General features: G+C 39.1%; 1 protein-coding gene across 1 annotated transcript in view; it reads right to left on the reverse strand.

Moving 5' to 3' along the window:
• Positions 1-20,016, reverse strand: part of ACTN2 (actinin alpha 2) — a 75,287-nt gene that overhangs the window by 52,044 nt on the left and 3,227 nt on the right. The window contains exons 2-5 of the mRNA XM_060753868.2: positions 8,769-8,883; positions 7,221-7,340; positions 3,913-3,999; positions 1,431-1,518 (exon numbers count right to left, since the gene is read on the reverse strand). Coding sequence (XP_060609851.2) covers positions 1,431-1,518; positions 3,913-3,999; positions 7,221-7,340; positions 8,769-8,883 — 410 coding nt within the window. The remainder of the gene's footprint in view (positions 1-1,430; positions 1,519-3,912; positions 4,000-7,220; positions 7,341-8,768; positions 8,884-20,016) is intronic.

Genomic DNA, 20,016 nt, shown 5'->3' on the forward strand with positions numbered 1-20,016 from the left:
CTTTTGCAATCAATATTACAAAAACAATGGGAGACTTAAGAGTTTACCTAGTTAGATATAATACTGTTTACAGCCTTGTTCTTTTAAATCATATGCAACAAGTGGCTTTTGCTATCACTACCAAGAAAAATCCCAACATCTAGAATCTAGGAGTTTATGACACAGTACTGCTGCTGCATTTCTGGATGCTTTGACACTGAATTTATGCTTGCTTGTGATGCTAATACATTCATAGAACCAAATGTATTCACTCTATACAGACTGAGGTTAGAGAGGAAAGTGACAGAGAAAGCTGTCATGTCTCATCTTCAAATACAAAAGCAATGCAGCTGCCACTCCTTGTTGGCTCCAGCACCTGCTGCTCTAGGAATAATATGATTATATGCAAGCCATCTCCAAGGGGCAACAGAGCTGGCAGGTGAAATATTTATACTGCTAACTTATCTGAGATGGCCTTGCAGGTTTGACTGTCAGAGCTATCTGGGAAACATCTGTGGCCAAATGACAATCATGCAAAGGACACACAAAACTATCAAATGAAACAAGTTAAACAACTAATAAATATGAGATCTGGTATTTGAATTCAAACTATAAATATTATAATTCATATCAAATATGAGTAATTGAGAAATGGACATATATATAGTTAAAGAGAATATTCTACATACAATATGAAAAATTACATACAACATAGCCAAATGATAAGTATACAGCAATACTTATGTGGCAAGAAAATACCCAAATCTTTTAAAGTACATGGTATAAATATATGAAAATCACAGAGTTAAGAAGCAGCAATTCAAGTTAAATGGGATACGTAGTCAATCCTCCATATCCACATAGTTTCTCCATGGATCAACTGACCACAACTCTAAAATATATTGGGGGGGGGGGGATTCAAGAACTAAATCTACAGTGATATATAGGTGTACGCTGCTGTAGGCTTGTGCTTTTCCATGGATTTTCAGATTCCCTGTAGCATTCATTTGAGTTGGTCATCATTTTATATAAAGGACACCATTTTATTATGCCATCTGTATATCATAGGAGTTCAGATCCACAGATTTTGGTATTCATGAGAGGTGCAGTATTGAGTGTGTACAGATAATAATATATCTGTACACAGTCAATACTAATACTTATGTAAGTAAACAAATACCAGCGGGGGGGGGGGGGCAAGAATTGTTGTTTTTGACTAAAGAAATTCAACCAAACTCTAAATGACAAACAACATAAAAATAACACAGAATTGTCAGTGAATGGGTTGTATGCATCCTTTGCAATTGTAGATGAGATGGCTCCACTGATGTAAGAGCTGTTCTATTCCTAAATTGCAAAAACTAAACAGTATCTTGTATTACTCCTGAAAAGAAAAGATCAAGTTTAGCTGCAAATTGGCTAGTAATACATCTAGAAATGGTTAGCTTTACCTAGTATGGAAGTTTTGAATGTTCACATTTCGATAAGGAGCAGTTTTCCTCTGACACCACAGCAGCAGCCCTTCTTTGGCAGATGTCTCTGAAAAGATCACAGGGTAAGATTTTTAAACAAAGTAACACAAATTGAAACCAAATTCAAACTGTGTTGGTTTTATAGCAGCTAGATAGTAATCGGAGACCTCTGGGAGACAATGCTGATTAGTTCAAAAGTTGCCACAGACACAGTTGTCCTAAGAAATTTTGCTCTGTTTGTATATGGCTGAACAATCATCTTCTGATGACAGTGCTTCTGATTTTTTCTTGTGAAAACAGTTGATACAATTGAATTTTTCTTTCAACATATAGTGGCTCATTAATATTAACAAAAAGAATGACAAGGAGATACTTCACCATGTCTCCCACAATAGAATAAATATCCATTAGTATTTTTATTGTAATATTTGCTTTCAACTTTCTTAACCTACCATGGACACCTCAACCATTAAAATAATTGAGATGTAATACATATGAGTTGTTCAACAGTGGAATTTTCTGCCTTGGAGTGTGGTGGAAAACTCTTCCTTGGAAACTTTTAAATAGAGACTGGATGACCATCTGGCAGGGATACTCTGATTGTGGTTTTCATGCATGGAAGGGGATTGGATTAGATGGCCCATGTGGTCTCTTCCAACTCTTATTCTATGATGCTATGAATCTATAATTGTTATCTTATTTTAGTATGCTGTGTTCCCTCTATTTTATCAGTCTTATACTTGTTTATTTATGCAATGCTTTTGACATGAAATAAATAAAATTTTAATATAAAGTGTCAAACATCATTCCACACCTCCCATGGAAAAATACCTCTGTGATATTCACTTCTTTCGCTAACTTAATCCCTGTGTGTGTGTGTTTATTCACAAATACAGGTGTGTGTGTAATTGTGTGTGCATACATACCCACACACACATAATCTCTCAATGCTTTTTAAGATACTATCAACACATCAACCATTCAGCAATACATCCTCATTCTGGTCCTGTTGGTCTGGTAAAACCAATTTTATTTCAACAAAATAGGCAAAGATACAAACACAATTGCCTGTAGACATGCACACAGCCCTGTTACTCTCCCATGTTTGTGATTATGATTGATACTTTGGCCAACCAAGATATTAATCCAATTTCAAACTATGGCTTTATCTTAGTTTGTTCCAAAGTTGTTGGCCCTAGTTCCTCGGTTTAGTCAAAGCAGTTTATTACAATTATGAAATACACTTTCATGTGTTCCAGCTCTTGCACAAATTAAAAAAAAACAGGGGTTGAGTGTATGCTGCCAAAAAGCTTAGCTTTTGTTAAAAGGTCACAGCAATTCTCAGCATTTTCACCTATCTAGAAGTTGTGACAAGAGGTCATACAAATGTGGATGCAATCAGATTATGAATCCTGAGATCTGATTCTTGGCTTATTTTAATCCATTGCAATCAAATTAGAAAATGGGGCATTATCTACAAACCCATTGTATGCCTGTGCTTGTTCTAGACCAGTGGTTCTCAACCTGGAGTTGTAGGCCAAAAACATCTGGGGACCCCAGGTTGAGAACCACTGTTCTAGACAGTGAATCCCAACCTTTCACCCTCCAGGAGTTTTGGACTTCAGCTCCCACAATGCCTAACAGCTGGCAAAATGTCTGGGATTTCTGGGAGTTGAAGTCCAAAAAACCTGGAGGACCAAAGGTTGGGTACCACTGTAATAACTTTCTATCATAACACATGTTTGTGGATACAAGTTGAAAACCAACATGGAAGGTTGCTGAAAAGGGGGCTCCAGGGGCTAAATTATACTGGAACTGTAAACATCCTCCTTCAAAGCTTAGCAGAACAAGGCCTCCAAGCATCAAACAGGGATCTTAGGAATACAGGCAAAGGCTGTGTCCAGCTTAGAGGCATCTACTTTTACCCCATTCCAAGGTGTCACAGAATCACAGAGTGGCATAAACCCTTATAGAATCTCATATCTGTTGTGTCCATTAGCTGGGCTCATCAACTAGCAGGCAGGTTGGTCAATGCTTTGATACATACTTATGCAGCCATAAAAGGCAACTGGGTGACCTTGGGCTCTCTCAGTCTCAGAAGAAGGCACATAAACCTCTTCTGAACAAATATTGGCAAGAATAGCTTCACCTTGTGATAGATTCATCTTAACTGGAAATGACTTGATAGCACAAAAAATAACAACACAAAATACATAGTACTTTTCATATTTATAAAGCATTTTCTTTTCAGTACTGGACAAAGATACAAGAAAGAAAACATGTCAGCAAACATGATAGACTGAATTCCTTTTTAAAATATATTTATAAGCTGTATGGATTGCTATAATCATGAATATAACATCAGAACTCAATATTGTTGATGAAGCTATAATTTGTTAAAACAACCTGACAACTCAGGTCAATTCATTTTGACATATATTCTTGTGGCTCATATTCTTACCTTCCACTGAAATATCTTGAATGGCAAAGCGAAGGATGATAGTCCAGATCATACCCAACGTCATTTTTATATTTCCATCTACAATTTCTAGGGTAAAACAGAATGGATATTTTATGTTTACTGTGAGCAGAGAAACATGTGTGCTATAACTTTAGGTTTGTAGTTTAAATACAATATATGTTGAAATACATTTTTTCAGCAGGCTTATATTTTTATTCGATGACCAGGTTGGAGGTGGGAGCCCGACCTTCAGCAGACCAAAAACAGCTGTGAGTAGTCTGTTAAAAAGCTCCCCCGCCTCCTGCTGGCAGCCAGAATTGAGCACAACCTCCAAAGATGCTGAAGATGGGAAAAGCCTATATACCTCAATCTATGTACTTTGTCTGTCCTGTCAGTGCAAAACAGCATTGAATTTTTGTCGTATATGTGATTTGTGATCTGCCCTGAGTACCCTTCGAGTTTGTTTGTTTTTTTGTCATGTCAGGAGCGACTTGAGAAACTGCAAGTTGCTTCTGGTGTGAGAGAATTGGCTGTCTGCAAGGACATTGCCCAGAGGACACCCAGATGATTTGATGATTTTATCATCCTTGTGGGAGGCTTCTCTCATGCCCCCACATGAGGAGCTGGAGCTGATAGAGGGAGCTCATCCGCCTCTCCCCAGATTCAAACCTGCAACCTGTCGGTCTTCAGTCCTGCCGGCACAGGGGTTTAACCCACTGCGCCACCGAGGGCTCCTCCCTTCAGGTGAGAAGGACAAAATATAAATACTGTAAAAAAAGTTTTTGTTGACTATGTCAGCAATCATGCTGCTTATCTTTCTTTGTTTAGAATCAAGCAAAGGCATCTAATCCACCATACCTCTACTGGAAGTCTAATATTTCCATCATGTTGGAGCCCCATTGGAATTTTGGGTGGGAAGAAAAGTTTTGTTTTGCATGCAGAAGCATGCAAAAATTAAGCATGATATTTTACTACTCAATCAACAGAATTTCAGAAGGTCATATTCCAGGAAAGTGCAGCCATGAAAATAGCCAGAAAAGCCACCTGGGGGGGGGGGGGGGGTGCAACCTTTCCAAGAAAATGTGACTACCCAGGGGAAGAGCAGGGAGATCAGGGAAATCATCTTAAAAGATAATGGGAAAATTGGTATCAAAAGCTGTTGTTTTGATTGTAAAGTTTAAGAAGTGTAAATGGCACAGACCAGAATCCTGACAGTACACTGTGCCCGTGTTTGGCCTTTCTTCAAGTCTGTACTAAGCAGCAAAAGAAGGCAGATGAAATCTACTGGCTCCTACCAATCTATTTCTCCCACCTGTTATTTCTGGCACAGCTGTGGCTTTTGTGGTATTCTTTCTGCCACATCCACCTACTCCAATATAGTTATGCCACTATAGTGTGCCAACGGGATTCCAATCACAATACCTCTGATCAATTATTATTTAATAACTGCATTACTTTAACATACACAATGTTGTTGTTTTTATTACCACAAACCCTTCATTACAACAATCAACAGAATTTGGTCAGGGTGAAGCACTTTTTAAGTCCCAGTGATTTAAAAGGGAGAGATTTAACCCTAAGATTAACTTGTATCAACTATGATTGAATGATACCCTTCACATTTACCTGGAAATAATATCAAACCCATCTATTTTAATATGACATTTCCTTTCAAAGGATGTTTGGATCTAGTGACTAATCAGGCAAGAGTTACATAAAGAAAGTCCATTTTAAAATATTATAAACAAGCCCACTGCCACACCATCATTTTTTATGTTCTGCCTACTCTGCCTTTGTGCTGCTTTTCTATTTGTTGTTTGTTCAGTCTGCATTTTTCTCCACATCACCAAGTTATTTTTACCTATCTGCTCCCATGCCCTCCCCAATCTTCCTCTACATATTGATTCATGTTTTCTTTTCACAGCCTTAAACACAGAGAATTGTTTTTAGAGCTATATAGTTTTTAAAGAGCCAAAATGGTGCAATGGCTTGTGTATTGCCTCCGTTGCTGCAACAAGGGTTTGAATTCCCCCTTAACCATGGAAATCCACTGAGTGACCTTGGGCAAGTCATACTACCTTTCGCTGGATCTACACTGCCATATAATCCAGTTCCAGAATGCAGATTAACTGCATTGAACTGGATTTTATTTATTTATTTATGACATTTATGACATTTATATGCTGCCCTTCTCACCCCGAAGGGGACTCAGAGAGGCTACAAGTAATATGTAAATACAATATTATTTAATATGTAAATACAATATGAGTCTACACAGCCATATTGTCCAGTTCAATTGGTTAAGCTGTATTCTGAAACAGTGTAGATCCAGCCTTAGTCTCAGAGAAGGACAATGCCAAACTTCCTTTAAATAAATCTTGCCAAGAAATATAGAGTTTGCATAAGTCAGAACTGACTTGAGGCATATAACATAATTTTCTTTATTTTTTAGAACCCTCACAATGCTCCTTTCGTGTACATAGTATATTATGCAGGTTTTTACCTGTTTTCACATAGAATTTAATTGGGTAGGAGACAGAGATAAGTATTGATACAATATATTTTGCTTGTTATATAATTCTAATTCTACTTCTGGGCTTGATAGATTTTGAAAGAACAGACATCAAAAAGTATTTGCAGTATTTTATATGGATGTATCTTCCTGAAACATGATTCCCTCACCGATGCATGAAACATTAGTATACCATGGATTTGTGAGCTGTTACCCAATCTATTTATTTTATTTAATATTGAGATGATATGTATGTGTGTGTAGTCACATTTAAAGCCTAATTACATTTTTAAACATTCTAACTACCAGTTGGTATTTAATTGGGTTAGATTTTGTTCAGTATCTTGCTCAAAGCCGTAGTTTCTGAAAAGGCAATAAACAAGCAATTATGAGGCTTTTCTATGGGTTTTCTACACATTTCAAATCATCAGCAGCAGGTATTGTGTTGGCTGACAAAATGTAAAAAGAAAAAATGTAAGAAAAATCAGTCTGATCTGGAGTGTCAGCAGTTTAAGAAAATGCAGAAAATGGCATACACCTTCCAATAGACTCCACCTACACTGCTATATAATGCAGTTTGGAACTGCATTATATGGTCAGTGTAAACTTATACAATGCGGTTTAATGCAATTGGACAGCACTATATGAATCTACACTGACCTCATAATGCAGCTTCAAACTGCATTATATGACAATGTAAATTGAACCTTTGCCCCCTACTGAATTAAGAAGATTCTCGCAGTTTCAGTCCATCATGGCTGAGAACTAAATGTTGCTGTTAATGTCTTCTACATACCTTCTGCACCAATTGAGACCAATTTAACCCCTTTGCTGGCTATGAAATCCAAGGCTTTGTTGACATTTGCAATTTTATGGAAACGCATCTTTCCTCTGTCTGGTTTTGGAAGTCTTTCTCCTGTAGGAAAAAAAAATTGTCACCATCAATTGATTTAGTTGACATCTGGGCATGCACACATACTAATGACTAGACAGGTGCTGCCTATATGCTTCCTAAACCTAAACTAGAGCTTCTTAAGGTTTTTATCAATTGATGCAAAAGAGTGAGGGGGTTTGAGCCTACCGGATCTCAGGCATTCCTATGAAGCAGCAGGGTTGAGTTGGCTGAAAAACTGGGAAACGTTAGAGAACCAAAACCTACCTAATCTAGAGGGTTATGACCTCATGTATGGATGGCGCACATACCTATGGTATGAAGGAGATAAGTTAAATAAAGATATCAGTTAGCACATAATTAGAGAAAGTCTTTTAAACATATGGAAAGGGTATAAAAATGGTATGGAACCAAACACACCTCTATGGCTAAGGCCATTGGAAGCAGTACTGTGGCCAACCTCAAGGGAAGAAATCTGAAAATATAGAGAGTAGGCTTGCGAAATTCAGTTGGAGGGTGATCCATTTTTAGTATCCAAATTTCAGTGGTTACCCAGATCCATTTTCGGGAGCCTCCCAAAAAAGTTTGAGAACCACTGCACTAAAGGATACTCAGTTAAGCATGCTCAGTGGAATGTACTTGCAGAACCTGATGGAAACTTCCACGTTAAATCCATGAAGTTCCCCAAAAGATACCAGAAATAAAGGGATGTTATTGATGGGTGTTATATACACTCAAATTCCTACTCTACACATTAACCCTATGTATGAGCAGGTATTTAGACCTCTAATCCTCTACAGTCTGTCAAGATTGAGTGCAAGACAGCAAAAAACTTGTGTCTTGCACCTAATTGTGTTAATTTAATCATATAATTGACCGTGGCCTTTATCTATCTTAGGTATCACTTTTATTGTGGTATTAGCAACTACAGGCAGTCTCCGAGATACAAACATTCAATTTGCAAACAACTCATAGTTAAGAATGGGGATGAGAAAACAGGAAGTGATCTATGAAGGTAATTCGCTCCTGAAAGAGTGATCATGGGGAAAAGATGTCTCCACTAAAGCTTTATCTCCAATCCTTGTTCTCACAACAAGCCAATTTTTTTCAAACCCAGTAGTCACAAGGACAGAAAGTGTGGTAAAATCTTCTGAACAGGAACACAGACAGCAAAACAAACCCCACAGGGGTGTTAACCCTTCCCTATGCTATCCAAATATATTGTGTGTGTGTGTACACACAAACACACACACACACACACACACACATATGGCTGCATATACATATATGGCTGGAGTTACACTTTAAAATGTACCTATTTCAACTTACATACAAATTTAACTTAAAAACAAACCTACAGAACCTATCTTGTCCATATCCTCAGATCATGAGTGCACAGCTAGAAATGTATGTGTATTGATAAGTCTGAGAAAATGCTGTCTTCATACAGACCTGAAATGACTTCCAATAGTAACATCAGTTTAAGGCCATTCCTGAAATCCTCTTCAATATTCTCAATCTGGGTGCCTGCTTTCCGAAGGTGGGAATTGCACCAGGCTGTAAATGTCTGCAATTGCAATTGTTTGAAATATTAGAAAAAATAGCAAAATAGCTGTTAAAATCCAACTCAGAAAATAGAATGAGCTTTAGCATAACCTTTGAATGTTTCCCATTTTAATGGCTAGATCTTAGCTTGAGGTACAAGAAAAGTAAAATTCTAAGAGTATCGCCCTCAATATTCAGCAAATGCAAGATATAGGGTGTTGTGTAGTTTCTGGGCTATATGGCCGTGTTCTAGCAACATTTTCTCCTGACATTTTGCCTGCATCTGTGGCTGGCTCTGAAAATGCCAGCTACAGATACAGGTAAAACTTCAGAAGAAAATCTTGTTAGAACACGGCCATACAGGTTGATTCTGACTGTGATTCTGACTGTGAAAGCTTTCGACAATAAATCAAATGCACAATATCACACATTTACCAAATCATACACATTATACACATTTACCAAATCACACATTTACCAAATCATACGTCTAAGGTTATGCAGAATAATAGCATTATAGCTAACATCTCCATGTGGGGAATTTGTATTAACCACTATGATATAATGAGAAAGGTGGGAAGAGATCCTGTAGACCTGTTTTTGTTGTCTCTTCCACCAAAGATTATTATGGTGTTTCAGAACTGCGGAAGCATCAGACACTGTGAAGGGGCCATACAGTAAGGCTGGATCTACACTGCCCTATATACCAAGATCTGATCTCAGGTTATCTGCTTTGAACTGGATTATATGAGTCTATGCTGCCTGATAATTTGGGATAATCAAATAATCTGGGATCAGATCCTGGGATATAGGACAGTGTGGAAGGGGCCTAAGTTTCTCCAAATCACGAATTCAAGCCAAAAAGGAGCAGTGCTATTAAAGAAATAGACAGAAGGAAAGCAAAAGGAAGAGCAAAAGGACCGAGACAAGAGGTAGATTAAATGAACTGGAGAGGAGGCATTATGAAAACTATGATCTCTGTCATAAACATGCTTGGAAGATATTTAGTTCTCTAAAGGATTTCAAAGATGTTCATTACTTTGATGGAAGACTGCCAACAAATACCAGATGCTATAGGCTATATTTCAGAGCAAGAACCAGCAAAACCGCCTCTGAGTATTCCATGCTGGAGAATACGCTATAAAATTCATGGTCACCATACGTTAGTAGGCAACAATACACACACAATCGCTCCTATGAGGGCTTCTTAATGTGTATTTCATATGCCATTTTATACATATACATTTAGCCCTGTGTATATCCATCATCATGTTATGACGATAATGTTGTGCAATAACGTTTGATGTGAAATAAACAAGTTACCGAGTCCATCTCTTATGGGGTACACATGCAGTTAACATTTGGAGTACACACTACCTCTTGCCCCATCTACATTGGAAAAAAGCAGGTTATCAAGAGGTAATTTTAATTTCCAAGAGAAAAAAGAGTGTTACGATAATCAACTTTCCATTGTAAAAGCAGAGGGCTAACTGAGCTAAATAGAGCGATAAGAACAGTTATTAATTAATCTGTCTACCAGTCTTTTTGATCAGTGAAGCTGTCCCTATACATGACATATGTGATTAATGGTGACAAGAAACTAGAGACATGTTATTAGTAAATGGTGTTAGTGGTTATTAGCAAATACTTTGGAACTTGATGCAACCTCTTCCATATGTCAGCCCCAACAATATATTTACATCTGCAGGGTTCTTTTGATGATCTCAGGAGGTTCCTGCATTTCGGTTTTGGAGCAACAGAACGGACAAACAATTTTAATTAAAAACTTAATTGAAATAGTATTTATAACTGAGGAAGGGACACATTTCATCAACATTGCAAATGTGAAATAATAACAAATTCAAATGCAGACATTTAAATTATTAAAAACTGTGGGTAACCTAGTAATTGTCATTTGCAATTATTTGAAAAAACATGCACCTTTGTCTTTTCAGAACTGGACACTTAAGTCAACAAGTGTGCATACACACATCATCATCTTTTTCAGTTTCACGCCCTCCAAGGGGGCAACTCTGCAATGGACTGGACCTTTAAACCAAGCAATAATCATCAGTTCTTCTTCCCACCATGGGTATTCTGTCCACCTCTCAATGACGAAAGGAAGGCCCTGCACACATCCTCACCTGCCTATTTGTCAGCCAATCAGGAGAAGGCATGGGAAATCTGAATAGCTGCCAAAATGTATAAAATGTCTTTTATTTCACTGTGAAGGAGTGCCTGTGCATTTTCAAGGGGTGACTCAGTACTTGCATCCCTTTTGGCCAAATTATAATAAACCTCTGCAGTTTGCCTTCTAATCTGGAGTGCTTTGTTCAATGTTCTGGCTGTTCTGGTTTAGGAGAAGCTTACCGGGCATGGAGACTTTAACTGCGGTCCTAGCTGAAGTCACTACACTACATCTTACAATATATGTGGTGCACCACAATCTAGTGCAACAACAGAGAAGGTTGTCCTTCTCATGGCTTTAAACTGGAGCTCTGATTGAGGCAAGAGATACAAAAGAACTTCCTCTAAACACAAAGCCCAAAAGTAAGTTCAGTTAAATTCAAATTAACAGTTTTTGGGAGACTTCTAGCATTTTGTGTTATCCAGAAACCAACTGGTAGCCAATGCAGACGTGGATCTTCAATCAACAACTTTGACAATATTTCGCCCCTAGCTGTCCTACGTAGTATTCTCACATTCTGCACTTTATCCCACACCTTCTCACCATTACTGCAGCTGACACTTATTTTATTCTAATGTTTACAACCTGGCCATGGTGCCAGTAATTTACCACTATGGTTAGAGGATCGCAGCTTGATTGAGCCTGAGTTGATGTTTTTATATGTATTTGTGATTTATTTTATATTGTGTTCACTTTTATGTTGTTTTTAGGCATTTTGTGCCATTTGTAAGCTGCCCTGAGTCCCTTCAAGGAGATGGTGGAATTTCAAAAGCAGATATCAAAGCAGATATTGTGGAATTTTCTGCCTTGATATTCTGAGATATAGGGCTGTGTGGAAGGGCCCTGGAATCAGATCTTGGGATATATGGGCAGTGTGGAAGGGGCCTGAGATTGACAGAAGGAGCTCTGTTGTGTGCTCCAACATCTTGCAAATTTATGACAGGAATACAAGTAACAGTTGAGTTTAGTAGCAACTCAACTGTGTAAATCCCTAGTCAAAGAAGTTAGGCTGAGTTCATCTCTTTTAAGTGTCCATCAGGCAACCAAAACAGCACTGTTCAGCAATGTTTGAAATTGCTCTGTTAAAACTTTTAAAATATTAGATTATAGCAGGGGTCCTCAAACTAAGGCCCGGGGGCCGGATGCGGCCCTCCAAGGTCATTAACCCGGCCCTCGCTCAGGGTCAACCTAAGTCTGAAACAACTTGAAAGCACATAACAACAACAACAATCCTATCTCATCAGCCAAAAGCAGGCCCACATTTCCCATTGAAATACTAATAAGTTTATATTTGTTAACATTGTTCCTCATTTTAATTATTGTATTGTTTTAAAGTGTTTTTTACACTACAAATAAGATATGTGCAGAGTGCACAGGAATTCATGTTTTATTTTTCAAATTATAATCCGGCCCTCCAACAGTTTGAGGGACTGTGACCTGGCCCTCTGCTTAAAAAGTTTGTGGACCCCTGGATTATAGTATTGTTTAGGGGAGCTTTAAAGAAACATTTAATGAACTTTAACACATTATCATCATGCATAGTTTTAATTTCTTTCAATTGTTCATTGCCCTGGGAGCCCTGCTGGGTTGGGAGGTGAGCGGGAGGGAGGAAGAGTTGCCTCTCACTGACCCAAGGATTGAGTTTGAATAGTTGACAAATTGTATTCAGTTTATAAATAAGTTAACTGTGGCTTGTTTAGACAAAACATGTTTCATTTAATGAACATTAGATCAAAAGCCATATCTGAACGATTATCTTAGCATTGTCAGGCCAAATGTCACTACCCAGAAGGCCCAAAGTACTGATGCTCAACCACTGACCTTCACTTGTATACATTATTTGGCACGTTTTATGGGCAACATTCATTATTGACACCAATTTCAATCTGGGATCAAGCCTTATGGAAGCAGGCATGTAGCCGGGAGGGGGGGCTTGAGGGGCCTCAGCCCCCCCCGGAAATTCTCGTGGTCCGCGAAAAGGCCTTACTGGTACATTATTTAAACTGTTATGTTTATTCATATCATGATCTGATCGCCATGCTCAATATATCCCATATTCATGGGGGTATTGGGGTAACGATACAAAAGGTTTGCTAGGGTAGACCCTCATTCACTCAGACTCAGCCCCCCCCCCCCCCCGAATCAAACTCAGCTCCCCTTGAATCAAAATCCTGGCTACGGACCTGGGAACAGGGATTGTTTTGGTTGCCTTGATAGATGAATTATGACTAGACCAGGCAGAACATTCCTGATGCTTGTGCTGAATGTCTCTATAGCTGTTGATACCATCAGCCATGGTGTCCTTCTGGACCGCTTCTCTTGAATGGAACTTGTTCTACAGGGGATCCAATCAAGGAGGGTTACACTCAGAAAATAGTGCTGCAGGATCCTGTTCAGTACTCTGGTCCGTGGTGTCCCTTCTGTCCTCAGCATCTTCATTCCATTTCCATGTGTTGAGAGTGCATGCTGCTGCCTCTGACTAACCTATTCTATTAATACTCGTTGAACAACTATTTAAAATATGCTCAGGTCTTAGAGGTCCAGCTATAGCCAACAAACAGCACCCGGCTCTGCCACTCTTGAATCTTTGGGATTGGAAAAGGTGTTGCACTAACTAAACTGGACAATTTCTTTTCACTTGGAAACAAAAGAACATACCAGATGACAATGAAATGATAGGTAAGCCTCAAAAGCTCACAAACATATGTCAACAGCTCTCTAAATGCATCTTTGAAAAATGAAACTTTTCAATTTAACATTTGATTGAACAAAGCATTCTGTCTAGGAAAACTGGACTACATCTTGAGAATACTAACAAAGAGAGTACTAGGACCTTTATATAACATTATCAGTTTACGGCACCACAACAAATGTGTTGTTGTTGCTTGTATCATCTAGTACAGGCCTGCACAACCTGTGGCCCTCCCAGAAGCCCTAATCTGCTTACCCAATGGTCAGGAATTCTGGGAGTTGGAGACTGAAACAACTGGAAGACTGAAGTTGTGCAGGCCTGTTCTAGGTCTAAGATGGTACAGTTCCTGCCTCGGAGTGTTTCATTCAGAAAAGCACTAGCTGCTACTGAGGCCAACAAAGCCAGTGGTAATAGTGGATATTTGTCCATGTTGAGTGTAACTTCAGTTGTGCCACATTCAGATAGAAATGATCATCACATAGAAATGATCATCAAAACCTCAACTGTCAACACTATGATGTGAACTTTTAAAAAGTTTTTAAACTTCCCTTTTTTTAACCTTATAGCAGCTAAGTTTTTTCCCCTTACTGACCCAACAGCTGAAATGTATCAGAGCCCCTGGTGGCACAGTGGGTTAAACCCCTGTGCCAGCAGGACTGAAGACCGACAGGTTGCAGGTTCGAATCCGGAGAGAGCACGGATGAGCCCACTCTGTCAGCTCCAGCTCCTCATGTGGGGACATGAGAGAAGCCTCCCACAGGGATGATAAAACTCCTGACATGACAAAAACAAAAACAAAAAAAAGCCCTTATAGCAGCTAAGTTTTTTTCACCTTACTGACCCAACAGCTGAAATGGATCAGAATTCAATTACTGACAGATATAATCTATTGTCAGTCCCGCCTAGAGTAAAGCTGTTGATTCAATTTGGATCTAAGTAGGTTGACTCAACAATCAAGTGTGTCTACTTTAGTTGGTACTAATCAACAGGACCCTAGTTATGGGTTCCTGAAGGCTGTTCTACCATTTTCACCTTTTTCTCATACTACAGAACCACATGTCACCGTTTCTAAGATTTAGGTGACAACAAAAACGAAAAAGAGGGGAAAAGACTAGTTTCCTTCTTAGCATAGAGATTGCTTATACAGATGAATATACATTGTTATTCATTTAAAGCCATTTCTGTCTAGTGCCCTATCATTCAGTAACTTGAACTGCACTGAGAAAAGGTCTTGATCTCACCATAGTTGTCTCAACTAATAATATTTGGCAAATGATGAAATCCATTTCCTTTGCTTTTACAGGTGATTTTTTTTGCCACTGCAATCTCAACCATATTTCTTTATAAATACCACTTAAAGGCCAATGTGCAGCTCTACAGAGATTGATGGACTGTAACTCTCACCAATCCTAGCCAGAAAAGCTGATATTAAGGAATGGTGGGAGTTGCAGTACAAAGAGCTGCGCTTTGCACACCACTGTAGTGCCTAATTAGCCTTTAGTATGCCCACTTGAGACTGAATTACAATATCACCAACTCTATCCAGTGTCAAGAGTCACCAGTGAAGAGTAGCTCCAAAATTAGTGTGGGGATCTATGGAACAAACACTCATGGAAAAACAGAGGCAGATTTAATGCGGCATAACCATGCTCTCCATCAAACCTATGATGATACTAATCCCATGGTGATGCTATGACATGGTGAATGAAAGCAACCAAGAAATGGTCTCATTCTCCGCCACTCCGAAAATTACTCTTTGGACAGGTGAAGGTTAAGGAAATTCATTCTGTCAAAGCTCAGGTGCATCATGTTCCTTTCCATTAGGCACAGTGAAGCAACCACTTATGGCAGCAGATGCTGAGGGGAAACAAGAGCAATCCCTTAACTATATCTTCCAGTCACATCGACCATTTTCTTTCTTCTGCTGAAGGTCCGCACTGTAGATGTCACACAGCCTGTTCTATTCCTCTAAACTGGCATTTCAGCCAGGAATGCATCATAACAACCTCTCCTCTAACCCTGTGGGAGAAAGTAATTGGAAATTATTCTAATTCACATTCCAATTATGCAAATTCATTACATTAATTGCTCCATGTTTTTCTTTCACTGTGTTTCAGATTTTACCTTTATTTAAAGGTTATAACAAATCTGTAAGGACCTGTACAAAGTAATATGCAAGGCTCTGTACTTGGAAGAGGCAAGCCCAGGTTCAAATTTCTGCTTACTGTGATATTAATGAGGGCTGAGCAATCTACACAAAAATCCCAGTCTTCCTATAACTGCTTTGTCTATTACAAAAGCAGGGACAGAACACATTGCAAGGGCATGAAGTAAAGGAAGAAGGCAGGATGAGGGCCCATCCAGACAGGGCTTTAAACACAGGAGTTCCCACTCCAAAAAGGGGGGTGACTCGACAACGTCAGCGATAAATGAGTGCTGAATAAAGGAGGGAAACAACAGGATAAAAGGTCCCCCTTTATCCCGTTTCTGACCAAAAGATGTGTATCCCCATATGTGTGTGTGACTCTACATTCTGTGTCCAATTCTGGACACCGCAACTGAAATGAGATGTTTACGAGCTGGAATGTGTCCAAAGGAGGGCAACTAAAATGATCAAGGGTCTAGAGAACAAGCCCTGTGAGGAGCGGCTTAAAGAGCTGGGCATGTTTAGCCTGCAGAAAAGAAGGCTGAGAGGAGACATAATAGCCATGTATAAATATGTGAGGGGAAAGTCATAGGGAGGAGGCAGCAAGCTTGTTTTCTGCTGCCCTGGAGACTAGGACGCGGAACAATGGCTTCAAAGTACAGGAAAGGAGATTCCACCTGAACATTAAGAAGAACTTCCTGATTATGAGCGCTGTTCAGCAGTGGAACTCTCTGCCCCAGACTGTGGTGGAGGCTCCTTCTTTGGAGGCTTTTAAACAGAGGCTGGATGGCCATCTGTTGGGGGTGCTTTGAATGCAATTTTCCTGCTTCCTGGCAGGGGATTGGACTGAATGGCTCTAGAGGTCTCTTTCATTCTATGATTCTATGATCCTCTGTTAATACAGTTTTTGGCACTGTAACTCTCTGGCCTTTCTGCTGAGAACAGAAAGGGCATTAAAACTTCAACATATAGGATGCATATACACCAGTGGTTCTCAACAATCCAAAGCATCTGTATATAGTTCTAACATGTTCAGAACTAAAATATGACTTCTATGAAACTCAAATTTTATGTCTTCCACAAATAAAACCAAATTTGTATATCACAAAGCTCTGTGACGTTTTGTTTTAAATAGATGATGTAAATACTGCACAGCTGTGGTTCTCAACCTGTGGGTCCCCAGGTGTTTTGGCCTACAACTCCCAGAAATACCAGCCAGTTTGCCAGCTGTTAGGATTTCTGGGATTTGAGGCCAAAACATCTGGGGACCCACAGGTTGAGAACCATTGATCTATATTGTAGAGTGAATGTAGTTTGACATCACTTTAATGACCATAGCTCGATGTCTTGGAATCCTGAGATTTGTAGTTTGGTGGGGCACCAGCACTCTTTGGCAAAGAAAGCTAAAGACCTTGTAAAACCACAATTCCCATGATTCCACAGCATTTAGCCATGACATTTAAACTGCATTAATTCTATGGCATGGGTGCATTTGCCTTTTTTATGCAACATACTTTCTCAGAAGCACCAAAACCGTTAGGACATACAGGTCTGAATCCCTGACCTACTGGGGAGTTCTCATTTATACCCTCTGAGTGACAGAAGGGGACAAGCTGGTTGCTACTGCCCTCAACCCCAGTAGGTATTTCTGAAGCTGACCTAATCCCTGCAGTACTGAAAAGAAAAATGGGTTCCCTTGGAAGTAAAAAGACCAGTATAATCCCTGTAATCTCAGATGTTTACGATGTTCATAACAATGTGACACATGAAGCAATAAATCCAAATCATATTTTAATTTTTTTAAATGCCTTCAATCAAATGATGTTTACTCTCTCTTTTAATATTTCCTTATCATTCTCTCTCTCTCTCTCTCTCTCTCTCTCTGCCTATCTGTGCTAAATCCACCAAGTACATTCCTGTTCATAAAATTACTCCATGTCACATGTATGGAAATCTAAGAATTCCACACCAAAGAGTCTGAACTATTGCAGACAGTAAGACCTTATGGGCTGTAGTTAAAATTAGGCGTCACTGTCCATTGTAATCCTCAGGACGTCATCAAGCGTTACCAGCAACTGTTGACAGATTTCATACCATGCATATCCTGAAATGGCAAGTCTGAAGAGGGCAGCCCACAATAGAAACAATGGCATTTATTTTCGTCCCGTTCCAAGATTGTCTCATAGAACATGCATGCTAGCCAACTGCCTGGCTTGGTCGGAGATCACTGTTCTATATTATATTACCAGTTTGAACAAAGCTCCGCAGCCGTGGAGTTAGAATCTTCTCATCATATACAGGGACATCAGGAATGTACTTTGCAAAACTTATTTTAGCACTATGCAGAAGAGACTGACACTGTCAGATCTTTGCAAATCCATCAAGCCTGCTGGGAGAATATGTTGCTCCCCGGAATACAAATGCCAGACTGATGTCCAGTCCAGGGAAGAAGAATGCTCTTCTATCAGATGTTATTTATAGACATGCCTGTCAATGAAACATTTGTTTCAGGATGCTCAGGACAAAGTAAAATGCTAAAAGTTGACACCACCAGTCAATGCTACTGCACAACATTTTTCCATATTAGTGGAGAATCCCCATTGCAATGAATGATTTGCACTGTGATATTGATTCAGAGATTGCTTCTTTCACAACTTCTCGAAATATTTGCCACATGCTGACTAATTAGAGAAATAAAATACACTTGTTTCTGAAAGTTGGGGCAGTACATTAAGCTACATTTCTCCATATGCCATACAAAAACTTTAGAGAAAACCTTTATGGTATACGAACTTTTTTGCAGCATTCATGTAATAAATTCAGAATTATTTATTTATTTACTTACTTTACTTTACTTTACTTTACTTTATTTATATACTGCTTTTCTCAGCCCTCAGGCGACTCAAAGCGGTGAACAACATCAATACAAAACATCACGAGACAAGTATAGGGCAATTAAAAACAATTGTAACATAAATCATTAAACATCTGTATAACAATCATTAGCGCCTCAACAGTAAAATCAGAATCCAGTCTCATCATCCATTATTCCGTATTCCTATGTTCAATTACACTGTTTAATCAAAACAGCCAGGTCTTCACTTTCCTCCGAAACGCCAGCAGGGAGAGGGCCGATCTGATATCTGCAGAATAAGGACCAATCACCCAGTTGAAAGAAGGCAATTCAACTTCTGTCCACTTGCACTGTTTTCATTCATTTAAATCAGTGGTTCCCTACCTTTTATTGACCAGGGACCACGTTAACCAGGGACCACGTTAACCAGGGATCGCTCTCCAACATTAGTACCAAAAGGGTTATGCATCAGATTTTGGTCAACTTTAGATTTGGTTTGGTTATTTGAGATTCAGAAAATTGGATAGACCACATCAGCTCTAGTTTCTGATACAGAACATATGTCATCCGGTTGTTGCCATCTGCTAGCCCACAGAAAACCATATTTAAGAAGCCTCGGCACTACAAGAGGGTTTCACGAGACCAGTCGCACTTGTTACAATGGTGTAGTAATGGTGGAGCCGCGGACCATATTTTAGTTCTTGCAGACCACTGGTGGTTCATGGACCACAGGCTGAGAGCCACTTATTTAACTGGAGCTCCTACAAATGGACTACAGAATGGTGAAATACACTGTTATAAAAGGCATGATTAACAAGTTCTTGTATGTTGTTGTTTGTTGCTTTCAAGCGAACTTCAGTTTATGGTGACCCCGTGAATAAGAGTTTCAAAACTAAATGGGAGAGAAGTACGGTATTTTCACAGGTCACAACATATTCAACTTATATGTCTGGAGGAAAGCGGATCCAGAAAATGTTGCTTTCCGTTCTATCTGACACCTAATCAATCAAATCTCATTGAAACTGAGAGGATAAATGTTGGTGATACTTTAACTGGAAGACTGATTCCACACACGCCAGATGTATTAAACATTAGTCTGCCTTCTTATTGTCACAGCTCTTGCCATTCTGCTTAGCTGTGTAGATGTACAGACAGATTCTATACTTAAAGAAATGGATGAAAATTGGTTGCTGGGAGCAAAAACAGAACAATTTTGACAGAATGGTTGCATAAAGTTCAGAATCCATGCTAAGACAGCATATCTCTTTAACAGAT

The sequence above is a fragment of the Anolis sagrei genome, chromosome 1 (assembly GCF_037176765.1).
Source record: "Anolis sagrei isolate rAnoSag1 chromosome 1, rAnoSag1.mat, whole genome shotgun sequence".
In the NCBI taxonomy this organism is placed as follows: Eukaryota; Metazoa; Chordata; class Lepidosauria; order Squamata; family Dactyloidae; genus Anolis; species Anolis sagrei.